This window comes from Cebus imitator, unplaced genomic scaffold (genome assembly GCF_001604975.1).
Source record: "Cebus imitator isolate Cc_AM_T3 unplaced genomic scaffold, Cebus_imitator-1.0 Scaffold15, whole genome shotgun sequence".
Lineage (NCBI taxonomy): Eukaryota > Metazoa > Chordata > Mammalia > Primates > Cebidae > Cebus > Cebus imitator.
Window position 1 is genome coordinate 2,498,368 of NW_016107330.1, and position 16,168 is coordinate 2,514,535.

At 48.2% G+C, this 16,168-nt stretch overlaps 1 protein-coding gene and 1 pseudogene across 1 annotated transcript; one reads left to right on the forward strand and one right to left on the reverse strand.

Annotated features, from left to right (window-relative positions):
• The first annotated feature begins 490 nt into the window (after positions 1–490).
• Positions 491–15,361, forward strand: UBIAD1 (UbiA prenyltransferase domain containing 1). The gene is made up of 2 exons (XM_017504053.1): positions 491–1,381; positions 12,756–15,361. Exons 1-2 carry the CDS (start codon positions 853–855, stop codon positions 13,241–13,243), a joined length of 1,017 nt encoding a protein of 338 aa, XP_017359542.1. The 5' UTR covers positions 491–852; the 3' UTR covers positions 13,244–15,361.
• Positions 5,657–6,800, reverse strand: LOC108286328 (annotated as a pseudogene).
• Positions 15,362–16,168: the final 807 nt, after the last annotated feature.

The window sequence follows — 16,168 nt, forward strand, 5'->3', positions numbered from 1 at the left end:
AAGAGAGGCAGCTTCCAGTGAGTCTGGAAGTAGCTGCCGGGCTCGGTGCAGGCAGGAAAAGGGCGGGACCCTAGGGGTCCCCGCGGGGTCCCCGCCCCGCCCCGTCCCCGCCCCCTCCGGCTCTGGGGCTCTCCCCTCACCTGTCCTCGCCCCACCCCTGGTCTGGCTCCGCCCCTCCTCGGGCCCTGCCCCGCCCCTCCCCGCCCTTCTCCCCGCCTATGACCCGGTCCCTCCCCTCCTTGACCCCGTCCCACCTCTGACCCAGCCCCACCCCACTCCGCTTCTGGCCCGGCTCCGACCCTTCTCGCCCTTCTCCCCGCCTCTGACCCCGCCCCGCTTTTGACCCGGCTCCGCCCCTCCCCGCCCTTCTCCACGCGTTTCCCGGCCCCGCCCCGCCCTGCCTCTTGCCCCGCCCTGCCTCTTGCCGCGCCCCCACCGCCCTTCTCCCGCCTCTGGCTCGGCCCCGTCCCCTCCCGCCCACCAGCCCACCCTCCGGCCCGGCTAGCGCTACGGGCACCTGTTTCCGGGCGGGCCTCCAGAGGCCGGCGCACAAGATGGCGGCCTTCGCGGCCTAAAGAAGGCGGCCGCGGCTCGGCCGTGGGCTCTAGCGCGGGGCTGGAGGCCGAAGACAGACTTCGCCCAGGTGACGGGTAGTAGGGGCGGCGACGTCAGGTCTCGTGGGGTGCAACACCCGTTTGCTGCTGCCCCCGGACCCTGCCGCCACACCAGTCCTGCCTCCGGACGGAACCGAAAGAAGGTCAGGCCCGGCTGCTCCGCCCCGTCCTTACTTCCTCCGGGGCGGTCACTGTGCGTGGCTCACTTTAGAGTTTACTTTAACCACGTGGAGCGCCCATGGCAGCCTCTCAGGTTCTGGGGGAGAAGATTAACATCCTGTCGGGAGAGACTGTCAAGGCTGGGGACAGGGACCCGCTGGGGAACTACTGTCCCGAGCAAGATAGGCTCCCCCAGCGCTCCTGGAGGCAGAAGTGCGCCTCCTACGTGTTGGCCTTGAGGCCCTGGAGCTTCAGTGCCTCACTCACGCCGGTGGCCCTGGGCAGTGCCCTGGCCTACAGATCCCACGGTGTCCTGGATCCCAGGCTCTTGGTGGGTTGTGCCGTGGCTGTCCTGGCTGTGCACGGGGCCGGTAATTTGGTCAACACTTACTATGACTTTTCTAAGGGCATTGACCACAAAAAGAGTGATGACAGGACACTTGTGGATCGAATCTTGGAGCCCCAGGATGTCGTACGGTTCGGAGTCTTCCTCTACACGTTGGGCTGCTTCTGTGCCGCTTGCCTCTACTACCTGTCCTCTCTGAAACTGGAACACTTGGCCCTCATCTACTTTGGAGGCCTGTCTGGCTCCTTTCTCTACACAGGAGGTAAGACATGGCCTGTCCTGTGTGCTGCAGGCCTTAGTCGCATCTAATGGAAACCGCTGCTTCGTAGAGGAGTTACAGGGATGCTAAAGGTGCCTTTCTAAATTAGGCCACCTTACTTAAAGTCTATAATTATGGGTCATGTGAATGTTTTGAAACAGTGATTTGAGAAGATCCTGGCTTGACTTATGGACGTAGGGCATGACTCAAAAATTTATATGGACATTTATTTTATTTTATTTTAAGACGGAGTCTTGCTCTTGTAGCCCAGGCTGTAGTGCAATGGCGTGATTTCAGCTCACTGCAACTTCCACCTCCCGGGTTCAAGCAATTCTCTTGCCTGAGCCTCCCGAGTAGCTGGGATTACAGATGAGCACCACCACGCTGGGCTATTTTTTTTTTTTTGAGATGGAGTTTCAATCTTGTTGGCCAGCTGGAGTGCAATGGCTTGATCTTGACTCACTGCAACCTCTGCCTCCTGGGTTCAAGCGATTCTCCTGCCTCAGCTTCTTGAGTAGCTGGGATTACAGGTGGGTGTCACCATGCCCAGCTAATTTTTTGTATTTTTAGTGGGATGGGTTTCTCCATGTTGATCAGGCTGGTCTCAAACTCCTGACCTGAGGTGATCTGCCTGCCTCATCCTCCCAAAGTGCTGGGATTACAGATGTAAGCCACTGCATCTGGCAATTTTTGTATTTTTAGTAGTGTATTTGTAGTAGAGATGGGGTTTCACCATGTTGGCCAGGCTGGTCTTGAACTCCTGACCTCGTGATCCTCCTGCCTCGGCCTCCCAAAGTGCTGGGATTACACTCGTGCCCAGCCAGGATATATTTTTTTATTTTTATTTTTTTGAGACAGAGTCTTGCTCTATCGCTCAGGCAAGAGTGCAGTGGCACGATCTCGGCTCACCGCAACCTCTGCCTCCCGGGTTCAAGTGATTCTCCTGTCTCAGCCTCCTGAGTAGCTGGGACTACAGGCATGTGCCATCACGCCTGGCTAAGTTTTGTATTTTTAGTAGAGACAGTGTTTTACCATGTTGGCCAGGCTGGTCTTGAACTCTAGACCTTGTGACCTGCTCGCCTTGGCCTCCCACAGTGCTGGGATTACAGGTGTGAACTAATGTGCCTGGCCTATGTGGACATTTTTTGTGTCTCATTTTCTTTTATCACTCATACTTTATAATGCCACAGTTTTAAATATTAGTAGAATTAAATTTGAAGAGTTCAAAATGATATACCTAATTACTTCTAGCTAGTTTCCCAGATGACTTCTTGCAGGAGGCTGATTAAGGTAGTGATGGGCAGGTGGGTAAACCCTATTTATTGAGCACCTATTATGTGCCAGGCACTGCTCTATGTGAACACATCAGTCACAGATGTCTGCCCTTGTGAAACTTATATATTGTCATGAGAAGAGACGGAAAGTAAAAATAGAAAATGATAATTAGGATGACCAACATCCTGGTTTGCTCAGGGCCAAGGTGACAGGATTAAGTGGGATGTGTGACTTCTGGTGCTAAAACCAGGAAAGTTCCTGGTCAGCCAGGTTGAATTGATCACCCTGATTATAGTGTATGAAAGATGGTAAGTGCTATGGGGAAAAAAAAAGTAGAGCAGGCCAGATGCGGTGGCTCATGCCTGTGATCCTAGCACTTTGGGAGGCCAAGGTGGGCAGATCACAAGATCAGGAGATCGAGACCATCCTGGCTAACACAGTGAAACCTCGTCTCTACTGAAAATATAAAAAAGTAGCTGGGCTTGGTGGCACGTGCCTGTAGTCCCAGTTATTATGGAGGCTGAGGCAGAAGAATTGCTTGAACCCAGGAGGTACAGGTTGCAGTGAGTCGAGATTGTGCCACTGCACTCCAGGGCAACAGAGCTAGACTCCATCTCAAAAAAAAAAAAAATAGAGCAAAAAATGGGGACACAGATTACTATTTTAAGTAGTTTGATCAGGGTAGGCTTCATCAAAAAGGTAACATTTGGCTGAGTGCAGTGACTCATGCAATTCCAACCCTTTAGGAGGCTGAAGCTGTAGGATTGCTTGAGACCAGGAGTTGAAGACCAGCTTGGGCAACATAGACCCCAATCTCTACAAAATATAAAATAAGAAATATTAACTGGGCATGGTGGTGCATGCCTATGGTCCTAGCCACTTTGGAAGCTGAGGGGGTGAATTGCTTGAGCCCAGGAGGTCAAGGCTGCAGTGAGCCCTGATCACATCACTGCACTCCAGCCTGGGCGACAGAGTGAGACTCTGCCTCAGAAACAAAACAAAACAAAACAAAATGTAGTATTTGAGTTAGATTGAAGGAGGTAAGAGATGAGGGAGTTGGCCAAGCAGATATCTGAGAGAGGAGCGTTTCAGGAAAAGGAGCAGGAAGTGCCATAGGCCATCAGGCAGCAATGTGTCCAAAGAGCTTATGGAGCAGCATGGAGTCCAGTGTGTGAATGAAGGACAGGGTAAAGGAGGGTAAAGTAAGAGAAGCATGTTTGGGGAGGGTAGGGAGGTACATGGATTATATAGACCTTGTAGGTCACTGGTCTTGGCTCTGGAATGGAGGAGCCACTGCAGGGCTTTGAGCAAGGGAGTGATGTGATATAACGTAATTTGTTTGTTTTTTGAGATGGAGTCTTGCTCCGTTGCCCAGGCTGGAGTGTAAGGCACAGACTCGGCTCACTGTAACCTCCACCTCTTGGGCTCCAGTGATTCTCCTGCCTCAGCCTCCTGAGTAGCTGGGATAACAGGAATGCACCACTGTGCCCAGCTAATTTTTGTGTTTTTAGTAGAGATGGGGTTTCACTATGTTGCCCAAACTATCCTTGAACTCCTGACCTCAGGTGATCCACCTGCCTTGGGCTTCCAAAGTGCTGGGATTACAGGCATGAGCCACTGCGTCCGGCCCCCATGTTTTAAAAGAATCACTCTGGCTAAGGTATTGAGAATGGATCAAGGGGAGCGAGGCAAGGGTAGAGGCAGGAAGAGCAGTTAGGAGGCTCTTGAGGAATCCAGGCAAGAGAGGTTTGGTGGCTTGGATCGAGGGGGTGGTAGTGGAAGAGGTAAGTAGCCAGATTCTAAACATGCTTTGAAGGTAAACAGGGTTTGCTGATGGATTGGATGTGAGGTAAAGAGAAACAGAGGAATTAAGCATAACTCAAGGTTTGTTTATTATTATTATTATTTTTGAGGACACATCCACATTTTATTTACTTTTTTTTTTTTAAAAGACGGGTTTCACCATGTTGGTCAGCTGATCTTGAACCCCTGACCTCAGGTGATCCGCCCGCCTTGGCCTCCAATGTGCTTGGATTACAGCCGTGAGCCACCACGCCCGGCTTATTTTATTTACATTTTAAGACTAACTTTGGGCTGGGCGCAGTGCCTTACGCCTGTAATCTTAGCACTTTGGGAGGCCAAGGCAGGTGGATCAGTTGAGATCAGGAGTTCCAGACCAGCCTGGCCAACATGGTGAAACCCTGTCTCTACTAAAAATACAAGAATTAGCCAGGCGTGGTGGCGTGCGCCTGTAGTCCTAGCTACTCAGGCTGAGATAGGAGGATTGCTTGAGCCTGGGAGGCAGAGGTTACAGTGAGTTGAGATCATGCCACTGCCCTCCAACCTAGGCAACACAGAGACTCTGTTTAAAAAAACAAAAGACTAACTTTAATCTCAAATTATATATCCATTTACCTTCTTTTTTTTTTTTGGAGATGGAGTCTTGCTCTGTCGCTCAGGCTAGAGTGCAGTGGTACGATCCTGGCTCACTGCAATCTTCGCCTCCTGGGTTCAAGTGATTCTCCTGCCTCAGCCTCCGGAGTAGCTGAGATTACAGGTGCCTGCCACCACAGCCAGCTAATTTTTTGTATTTTTAGTAGAGACAGGGTTTCACCACGTTGGCCAGGCTGATCTCAAACTCATAACTTCAAGTGATCCACCCGCCTTGGCCTCTCAAAGCACTGGGATTATAGTCAAGAACCACCACATCCTGCCAATATCTGCTACTTTGTAAATAATTTCAAAGTAATTATTTTGAAATAACTGCAGCTCTCTTTCACTTAGCAACATGGATACAGCTGGCCATTTCTGTTTTCTTTTTTTTTTTTTCCTTTTTTTGTTTGAAATGGGGGTTTTACTCTGTCGCTCAGATCTCAGCTCACTGCAACTTCCGCCTCCTGGGCTCAAGCTGTCCTCCTGCCTCAGTCTCCTGAGTAGCTAGAACTACAGGCGTGTGCTACTGTACCTGGTTAATTTTTTGTATTTTTTGTAGGGACAGACTTTCAACATGTTGTCCAGGCTGGTCTTGAACTGCTGGCCTTGAGTAATGTGCCCGCCTCAGCCTCCCACAGTGCTGGAATTACAGATGGGAGCCGACCCTGTTTTCTTTCTCGAGATTTTTACCCTTTAGAACCACACATGCTTCTGCTGCCATCTGATACTTCTCACCACGTTTTCATCTTGTAAACCCGAATTCTATTCAGAGTGCTCCAAGTTTGTGTTTAAATGACAGTACCTTACCAAGAGAAAAAAAATCGGGTTGCATTTTTCCTCCTGTTGCCTGAAAACATAATGGGTGTACATATGTTAAATATATTGTTACAAAAGTCCAGGTCATGTTTCCCAGCTGGAATTCTTCTATTTAATGTATGGGTATTTTGCATTGTGGTATTTGATCAAGACATTAACATGAGTAGAAGGTTGTTGGTGTAAGACAAGTTTGAGATCCACTAAAATTAATTGTTGTATGTTTGTCCTTCTCGTGGCTGTGGAAGCTTCATATTTTCTTTGGACATCATTAGACATGTTAGCTCTTGAAGTACAACTTTAATGCTATATGAATTTTGTCATTTTGCTAACACTGGTATGCTCTGGGCATCTACCATCCCACTGGAGTTAACTCCATTCGTATTAATTTTTGTTACAAATCTAATTGATGGAGGAGCTTTTGGGTATTTAGGGTCCACTTTCTACTTTCAGGATATATACTCTCTCTTTTTTTTTTTTTGAGATGGTGTCTTGCACTGTCGCCTGGGTGGGAGTGCAATGGCGCAATCTCAGCTCACTGCAGCCTCCGCCTCCCAGGTTCACACAATTCTCCTGCCTTAGCCTCCCAAGTAGCTGGGATTGCAGGCACACACCACCACGCCTGGCTAACTTTTTGTATTTTTAGTACAGATAGGGTTTCACTGTGTTGGACAGACTGGTCTTGATCTCCTAACCTCGTGATACATCCACCTTGGCCTCCCAAAGTGCTGGGATTACAGGCATGAGCCCAGCCTGTATTCTCTTTTCATAATTTGCCCTTGATGGCCCAATAATCATGCCTGTCCATCTTGTAAATACCATATCTTCATCATCTTCAAGGCCCCAGTTTATGGTACCATTGCCTATCAATAGCTGTATAAGCATAACTCAAATGTTGTGACCTGAGAACTGGAAGATACTAAATGGAGTGATGTCATCATGTAAGAAGAGGAAGGCAGGGGGTAGAACAAGTTTTGAGGGGAAAGCAGGAGATTGACTTCATGGTTTTGTTTTGTGTTTGAGACAGTTTTGCTCTGTTGCCCAGGCTGGAGTGCAATGGCATGATCTTGGCTCACTGCAACCTCGGCCTCCCAGGTTCAAGTGATTTTCCTGCCTCAGCCTCCCAAGTAGCTTGGATTACAGGCATGCACCACCATGCCTGGCTAATTTTTTTTTTTTTTTTTTTTTTAAGACAGAGTCTTGCTCTGTTGCCAGGCTGGAGTGCAGTGGCGCGATCTCAGCTCACTGCAACCTCCACCTCCCAGGTTCAAGCTATTCCTCTGCCTCCTGAGCAGCTGGGACTGCAGGCATGCATCACCACACCCAGCTAATTTTTTTTTTTTTAAGCAGAGGCAGGTTTTCGCCACATTGGCCAGGATGGTCTTTTCAGCCTCCTAAAGTGCGGAATTATAGGCGTGAACCACCATGCCCAGCCCGATTTTGTGTTTTTAGTAGAGACAGGGTTTCACCATATTGGTCAGGCTGATCTCGAACTCCTGACCTCAGGTGGTCTGCCCGCCTTGGCCTCCCAAAGTGCTGCGATTACAGGCGTGAGGCACTGTGCCTGGCTGACTTTGGATGTCTTAATGTCTATTAGATCACCTAACAGAGATGTCAAATGGGTAGTTCAAGTTCAGAGAAGCGTGGGCTGGAGATTACATATTTGGGAGTGATTGGTCTATAGATGAAGTTGTAGGACTGGGTGAGGTCATCAGGGGGAGGGAGTGTTGGTAGGAAAGTCAGTGCTGGTCTGAGCCCTGGGACACTCTCACATTAGAGGTGGGAGAAGAATAGGCAAAGGTAAAGGGAACGTGAGCAAGCATCCAGAGGATTAAGAGGAAAACCAAAAGGCTGTGGTAGCTTGGCAACCAATTGCAAAAAGTTGAGTGAAGGAAATCAATGAGGTGCTGTAATAGAAAGTACAAGGTGGTGGTGAAGGGAAGAGCCTCTCTTTGTGAAAGTGACATTTAAACTAGGACTTGAAGACGAAAGAATAAGGAGCTGGCCAAGGGGCAGAATTGGAGTCTGATTGCGATGCTGAGTCCTCCAGGCCTGAAGGACCACTAAGTACAAATGTGGTGGGTGTGACATCAGCTAGAATCTACTGAAAGGTCTGTGTGATCCAGAGGGGGCATGAGACATAGTTGGAGAGGTAGGCAGGGGCTGTGTCATGGTGACCTTAGTAAGTCCTACTCCCCAACCTCTAGGGCTCCGTCCTTGGACCTCTTTTCTCTATCTCCATGTACTCCCTTGGTGATTTTAGCTTATGGCTTCGGATGCCATCTGTTAAGCTAGTGACTCTTAAACTCCAGACTCATGTCCAACTTCTTACCCAGCAACTTCTAGAACTGTCTCACAGACATCTCAAGCTTAACATGTCTGAGACCAAATTCCTGATCTTCTCCCCAAGGAAACCTGCTTCACCCACAGCTTTTTCCCCATTTGACTTAGTGGCAGCTTCATCCTAGTTCTTCAGGCCAAAAGCCATGGGCATCTTCCTTGACTTGACGTCTCACATCTAGTTCATCAGCAAATTCTGTTGACTCTCCTTTCCAAATGCATGTAGGATCTAACCACGCCTCACCATCTCCAGCCACCACTGTGATATCTCTCCCTGGATTTTTTTGACAGGCTCCCAACCAGTCTCTTTCCATCTGTTCTGGTCCCGTTCAGGCTGTTCCCTCCCTACTCAGCCACCAGAGTAATTCTGTTAAAATATGGGGCAGCCCTGTCAGTCCTGCTCAAAACTCTCCAGTGGCTCCCATCTCACTCGGAATAAAAGTCAGGGTCTTTACAGTGACTCCCCCGCTCCAGGGCCCTACATTCTTTGCCCATCCTTTGCCCTCCTTCCGATTCTCTGACTCACCTTCCTCCTTTCTTCCTGCTCACCCTGGGCCAGCCACACTGCCCCCCTTTCTGGTCCAGGAGCACGCCCGGCACCTCCTGCCCCTCATGCCCCTCCCTCAGGTCCTTCGTAGAGGCAGCTCCCTCTGTTTTAAATGCTTTTCCTGATTCTAACAGCGTGGTTCACTTTCTCAACTCCTTCACCTATTAGCCCAAATGTCAGCTGCTTAGTGAGACCCTGCTTTCTACCGTGCTTAAAATCACACACCCACTCCATGCCCCCACCTGATACTCCCCCTGCTGCTCTTCTCTGCCTTAGTTTTGTTCATGTTACTTTCTAACGTGCCACATAAAGTACTTAATTGGTTAATTATCTTCCCCCTTAGACTGCAAGCTCCCTCCCTGCAATCAGGGATTTCTGTCCCTATTTGTAGCTAAACCCCTAGCACCCAGAGCTGTGCCTGGCATGTAATATTACTTCATAAATATTCATCGAATGAAGAAATGGGAAGGCATTGAAATATATTGAGCAGAATAGTGACATAATCTGGTTTAAGATTTTTTAAACATTGACTTTTATTGACGTATAATTGACACACAGTAAAATACACAGACCTTAAGTGTGCAGCTTGATGAATTTTGACAAATGTATACAGTTGCATAACCCACGCCCTTGTCATCATGCAGAACACTTCCGTCACCCCGAAAAGCTTCCTAGTGCTTCTTGCCTGTCAATCCCAGTCTCCCTGCCTGCATCCAGAGGCAGGAAAAGAACCATTGTTCTGATTTCTCTCACGTAGATTAGTTTTGCCTGGTCATATAAATAGAACCATTCAGTATGGACTATCAGTATGTATATGTACATATATACATAAATACATATACATATTCAGTATGTATATGTATTTATTTTAGTCTGAGCTCTTACATCTGGCTTCTTTTGCTCAGCATGGTGTTTTTGTTTCATTGTGGTGTTGTGTGTATCAGTAGCTCCTTTTTTCGCTGAGTAGCATTCTATTGTAACATACTACAATGTATTTATCCATTCTCCTGTTCAGGGAGATTTGGATCGCTCCCATATTTTGGCTGTTACGACCGAACATTCATGTTGAAGTCTTTGGGGATATATTAGTTTTCATTTTTCTTGGGTAAATGCCCAGGAGTGGAACTGCTGGGTCACAGGGCAGATGATGTTTAATTTTATGAGAAACTGCCAAACTTTTCTTAAGTGGTTGTACTTCTTTACACTTCCACCAGCAAGAGTTCCAGTTGCTCTGGGTCTTGCCAATTTTTTGATTTATGTCTTAACGAATTCTTTCTGGCTGCTATGTAGAGAACTGGTCCAGTATTGCACTGTGTAAGCTCATTAGCTCTTTCGGAAAATGGGGTTGGGAGGGGAGGAATCACTGAAAAGAAACTCCAAGATGGGCCACATCTCTGAATCAGGTGGAGCACTTGAGCCTTGGGCTATGTGTCAAACGCTAGGAAACGGCTTTCTCCCCAAGGGGTCTACTGTTTTCTTGTGTCAGATAACCAGATCTTTCTCCTTCCCAGAGTGGGTTGTGCTTGGTTTTGTGGTGGGGACAGAGATCTTTGCTCAACCTTGCTTACATTGCTTTTTGCCAAGTGCTCTAAGGAGGTGTTCTTGGAGAATCCAGCCAAAGGTCAAGGCTATAGTGCTGTTGCATTTTCTTCATAGCCAGAGCCCTGAAGTTGCTTAGGGAGCTGAGAAAACAAGAACAGGAGTGGGCAGCTGTAGAGGAACCGATTAGGTCTGTGCTGGGAGTGTTCCTGCCCAGCATCTTCTTTGGGCAGTGTAGTTTCTTAAATGTGTGAGATATTGCAAGAGACATCAATTTACTAATTCAGAACTGGAGCCGGTGTTCTGCTTGAGGGAACGTCCCCCTGGAGGGCATGTCCTCATGCAACCTAATTATTTATTAAAACATGGCTTGTTATAAAAATTGTCCAAATAGAAGGAAAAACAACATGGCTTGAGGTGCAGAATTAGCTTGCTGGGTGTTTGAGAGTGTCAGTGGCCATGCCTTAATTCCCTTCCCTGGGGACACTTTGTTCTAAAGAACTAAGGGTACATAATTAGCACCAAAGAACCCCAGCTGCTGATGTGAAGGTGAGTTTGGGCTGGATCTTGTTCTGTAGCTGCCATGGCTTTTGAGCCTCTAAAGACCATTGTTATCTGTCATTTTATTTTATTTTGATTCCTCTGGGAAGTGGGAACATCTGTCATTTTAGACTAGTTAAAACGCCTAACCGGAGCTTGATTTTCTGATCCTGAGTCCATATCTTGTAGGTTGGTTAGAACTGGAGTTTGGTAAGCTTCTGTAGCAATAGATGCATGGGTCACCTCCCTCAGTGGGCAGCTCCACCCATTCAATACTGCTTTACCTATTTCAGTCTGTGTAGGAGATTTTTCCTGACCTTGGTCCCAAATTCCAGGTGCTTGTTACTGTAGCTCTGTGTTCAGTTTGGCCCTCGTGCCAAGTATTGGGGAGTAAGCTGTGACCAAGCCAGACACATGCCCTGCCCTCATGGAACTTACAGTTTAGCAAGAAAGGTAGAGATTAATTCAAAGCATGATGAAGTTTATGAGCGAGGCAGGCAGATTGCCATGGGAGCATATTGCAAGGGGATCAAATGTGGCTTAGGGGTCGGGGGAGGTGGTCCTGGGGAATGGTCTTTACAGTCTTAAAGGGTGAGTAGAGTTAGCCAGGCCAAGAGAGAGGTGTCTGAAGGCTCTGGCGGACTGGAAGAAGTCTGTGTGAAGTGGGGAGGAGAGCTCAGGGTGAGGCAGGAGAGGTTGGGCTGGTCTGGGGAGAAGGTGGTCAGATTCGTATTTTTAAAGGTTCACTTCAACTTCTTATTAGAGATTAGATAAGGGACTGGGAGGAGGAGGGATTATGAGATTGGAAGCTGATAGACCAATTTGGAGGATGCTGCAGTGTCCCAGGCATCAGATGACTGTGAGGTAGATTTGGGAATGGGGTAAGGGGGATGGAGTGTGGCCCTGCAGTTGGAGAGAATGGGCAGGTTTGAAGGAAGTGGGTTAGACAGGCTTTGAAGTAGATGAGCAGGACAAAAGCAGGAGTTAGGGATGGTTTAGTTTCAACCTCATGGGAGCCAGAGAAGGGAAGCAGCATTATGACTCTTCTGTCCTTGCTGTTTTGCTTATTGCAGGGGTGGAAGTTTAGGGACCCTGAAATTTCACTGAGATTCACTGGGGTTTTTTTTTTTTTTTTTTGAGACAGAGTCTCACTCTGTCGTCAGGCTAGAGTGCAGTGGTGTGATCTCGGCTTACTGCAATCTTTGCCTCCTGGGTTCCAGCAATTCTCCTGCCTCAGCCTCCTGAGTATCTGGGACTACAGGTGTGTGCCACCACGCCTGGCTAATTTTTGTATTTTTTAGTAGAGATGGGGTTTCACCATATTGGCCAGGCTGTTCTTGAACTCCTGACCTTGTGATCTGCCCACCTTGGCCTCTCAAAGTGCTGGGCTTACAGGCATGAGCCAGTACGCCTGGCCTTCACTGGGGGTTTTTAAAGCCAGAAGATGCCTTCAGATTTAGGGGAAGGAAGTGGAAAAGTAGAAGCCCGGGGTGGCTGTTCTTTGAGGGACTGATCTCATGGTGTCTTGCAGGGGTTGGTTAAGGGTGAAAGACAGCAAAGAACTGGATTGTAAAACCCATTGAACTAAGAGTGTAGCGTATGCCCAGTGTGCTGTGTTGCAGAGCTCTGTGGGGGGACAGTAGGAAGGGAAACGTGGGTATGAACCTGAGAAGAGGGACTTTTGAGGCCTCATTGGGCATTCTCTCTGCACCTGTGTCGTTGGAGAAGAAATCAGAATTTGCCCTGTGAGGTTAAGTGACAAAATGAGTGCCCACCTGCACAGTCTAAGGATTTACCATTCCCAGCCAGAAGTGGCCTGCCTCTTCACTGAATAGTCCCTAAATTTCCAGCCTTGGTCTTACACCAACTCTCTGGATTTTCTGGCCGCAGGAATTGGATTCAAATACGTGGCTCTGGGAGACCTCATCATCCTCATCACTTTTGGCCCGCTGGCTGTGATGTTCGCCTACGCCATCCAGGTGGGGTCCCTGGCCATCTTCCCACTGGTCTATGCCATCCCCCTTGCCCTTAGCACCGAGGCCATTCTCCATTCCAACAACACCAGGGACATGGATTCCGACCGGGAGGCTGGCATCGTCACACTGGCCATCCTCATCGGCCCCACGTTCTCCTACATTCTCTACAACACGCTGCTTTTCCTGCCCTACCTGGTCTTCAGCATCCTGGCCACGCACTGCAGCATCAGCCTGGCGCTCCCCCTGCTCACCATTCCCATGGCCTTCTCCCTTGAGAGACAATTCCGAAGCCAGGCCTTCAACAAACTGCCCCAGAGGACTGCCAAGCTCAACCTCTTGCTGGGACTTTTCTACGTGTTTGGCATCATTCTGGCACCAGCAGGCAGTCTGCCCAAACTTTAAGGGGACCAGTGGCTCCCCCCACGACATATCCCCGTTTCTTAGAATGTATTGAAGTCAGAGTCTCCGAGGAAGGAATGTGATTTGGCAGTCAGGGTACTAAGCATGGTGGGCACTCCCACCTTTTAAAAATTGTTTTTGTGTTCTAAAAGATAATATGTTGTTTTTCTGTTTGTTTTGTTTTTTTCCATTTTATGGGAAATTTCAAAATCGTTCTTGTATTAGAAGGTGAATTGGACGCATGGTCCTTGTTTTATTAATAATTTCCACTAGAGGGTGTTCTCAGGTCACTTTGCAGTGAAGTTCCTCTTTGTTTAGTACAAAATGTCTCCAGACTTTGTAAAGGAGCTGCCCAGTTTGGCCTCCTCCGGCAAAAAGGCCCTAATAACTAGGCAGAGTGTCGTCCTGCTTTCTTGGTCTTGTATGATGTGGTGTGATTGGTTTCAGGCCTCACTACCACAGGGGCTACCTGTCTCTCATTCTTAGCACCCATGTCTTGCGGCATGCTGCCTAAGAGAGAGTCCCTCATTAACAGCCTGTGTGGCTGTCAGCTTTTTGCCTACATTGCGATTCAGGTCTTTTGTTCCGCTCTCCTTTCACTTATTGCCACAGTTCAGGAAAAGTGTCAGATTACCCTGCAGCAAGACAGTCAAGCCCAGGACTGGGAAGAAAAAAAGACCACCCTGGAGGCAATGGAGAAAATCACTGCTTTTGGATAGAAACCAGTAGGGTGGCTGTTTTCCCGTTGTTGAATCTACCAGAGTGACAGGAAGGACTCCCAGCCCTTTGAGTAACTATCAGGAGCCCTGAAACAGTAGAGGCACTGCCATCCTTGTGGGATACTGAAAGCCCAGAGGGCTTTTCCCTCCGGATTGCGTCTTCTAATGTTCTCCACGCCCACCCTCCACCTCTCCACCTCTGTGATGTTCCCATTTGTGTATTTCCCATCTGTGGAGCCAGACTATTTGAGCAACAGCTTAGCAGCCAGTCAGGGACAGCTGCCACTTTCCACAGAGCCACAGGATAGGCGAAGCAGGGATCCAGTGAATGACTAGCCAATGGATAAGCAAGTCCTGACCTCTGTTCAGCCAGAGTGATGGGACCTGCCAGTGAAGGGGCTGTGTCTTCATCCCTGAAGACATGTGCAGTATTGACCCTGCCTCTCCTGGGGACTTTGTGGAAAGATAGTTGAGGGCTTCAGTGAGGTCACACCCAGAGTGGGGCAGTTCCAGCATTTATCCTGGCTGCGTGTCATTGCATTGCCTGTGAAGTGTAATTACTAGGCCAGAATTGCTCGGTTGCATTTGATCCAGGACTAAAATAGATTGAAAACGGTCATCATTGTTTTTTCTTGTGATTATAGCCATTCTCGTAGGTATTTCAAGGTCTTGGCCTGCAGAAAATAATGTAAGAACTAGTTCTTAATTTTTCAGATCCAAGCTGATTATGATGTGGAACCTCGAGTTCGAATTGATTGACTTACTTGGAAAAAAAACATGTTTGAAAATTGCAAAAGTGGGAGGCTGAGGCAGGAGAATTGCTTGAACCTAGGAGGCGGAGGTTGTGGTGAGCCGAGATCACGCCATTGCACTCCAGCCTGGGTAACAAGAGTGAAACTCCGTCTCAAAAAAAAAAAGAAAATGGCAAAAGTTCCTCTAAAGTTAAATCAAAGGTGGTTTGTCTAGCAGAGAGCCAGAATCTTCTGATAGTGGGTAGAGTCCAGGGATAAGGGAAAGAAAGATGACCCTTCTCCCTATCCTTCCCAGCACCATTTTCGTTTCACACCAGGCTTGTGGCTTTTTGGTGCTCACAGGGGTTTTGCCTTCTGACCTCTCCTTAGAGTAGGCCACTCTCATGCAGGGCATACCCTGAAGCTGGAGGACCAAGGGCTCCCTGCGTCCATGTACCATGCATGCCTTGGTGGTCACTCCCATCCAGGCTTCCAGCTCTGCACTGTGCCCTGGTGTGGATTTTAATGCATATTTTTATATATAAATGTTCCCAAAGGCCAAATTTGGTGCCAGGTTTTATATGCAGGTCACCGTAATTTATATTATGTCCCCTGCGTCAATGAAGGTTTTCTTTAGACTTCTTAATTAAAAAAAGAAGGAAGAAAGTGTTCATCAGTGGTCTGGCTTCTGGTTTTTTGCTTTCTTCATGCTTACTGTTTGATTGTGAACTCTGATTTGTAAGTCTCAGGGAGACCAAGGCAGAGACATTGGACATTCAGGCTGTGGGTAGGGGCAACTGGTGTTTGGTGATGAGTTTGGGTAGGGTTTGACCAGATTCAAAGGGCCATTAGAAACGGCAGCGGGACTGGGCATGGTGGCTCATGCCTGTAATTACAGTGATTTGTGAGGCCAAGGTGAGAGGATCACTTGAGCCCAGGAGTTCGAGACCAGACTAAGTAATGTAGTAAGATCCCTCTCTACAATTAAAAAAAAAAAAAAAAAAAAAATTACCTGGGTGTAGTGGTGTGTTCCTGTAGTGTCAGCTACTCAGGAGGCTGAGGTGGAAGGATTGCTTGAGCCTGGCAGGTCGAGGCTGCAGTGAGCTATGATCACACAACTGCACACCAGCCTGGGCAACAGAGCGAGACCCTGTCTCAAAAAAAAAAAAGCATTGGGGACTCCATGTAGCTACAGTGGATTTGCCAAGAGCCAGACAGCAGTCAGGCCAGATTAACCTCCTTTCATTTCATTTTTCTTTTGCTTGATAGGGTCACTGTGCTGATAGATGGAGAACATGAGGTAGATTGAGTACACTTGGGTTTCAGCTAGGCATTGGACAATATATCCTATGAACAAGGCAGAGAGATATGTGGGATGGATAGCAGTGGAGTTAGATAAATTCCTGAGAGACTGAACAGGCGGTGGGAGAGATGACTGATCAGTGCGTCAGTGTCAGCTGGGAAGGAGCCCTTAGTAG

Coding starts and splice junctions, on each gene's coding strand:
- UBIAD1 (XM_017504053.1), top strand. CDS start 853: ATGGCAGCCTCTCAGGTTCTGGGGGAGAAGATTAACATCCTGTCGGGA. Junction 1,382..12,755: donor CTCCTTTCTCTACACAGGAG/GTAAGACATGGC, acceptor TTCTGGCCGCAG/GAATTGGATTCAAATACGTG.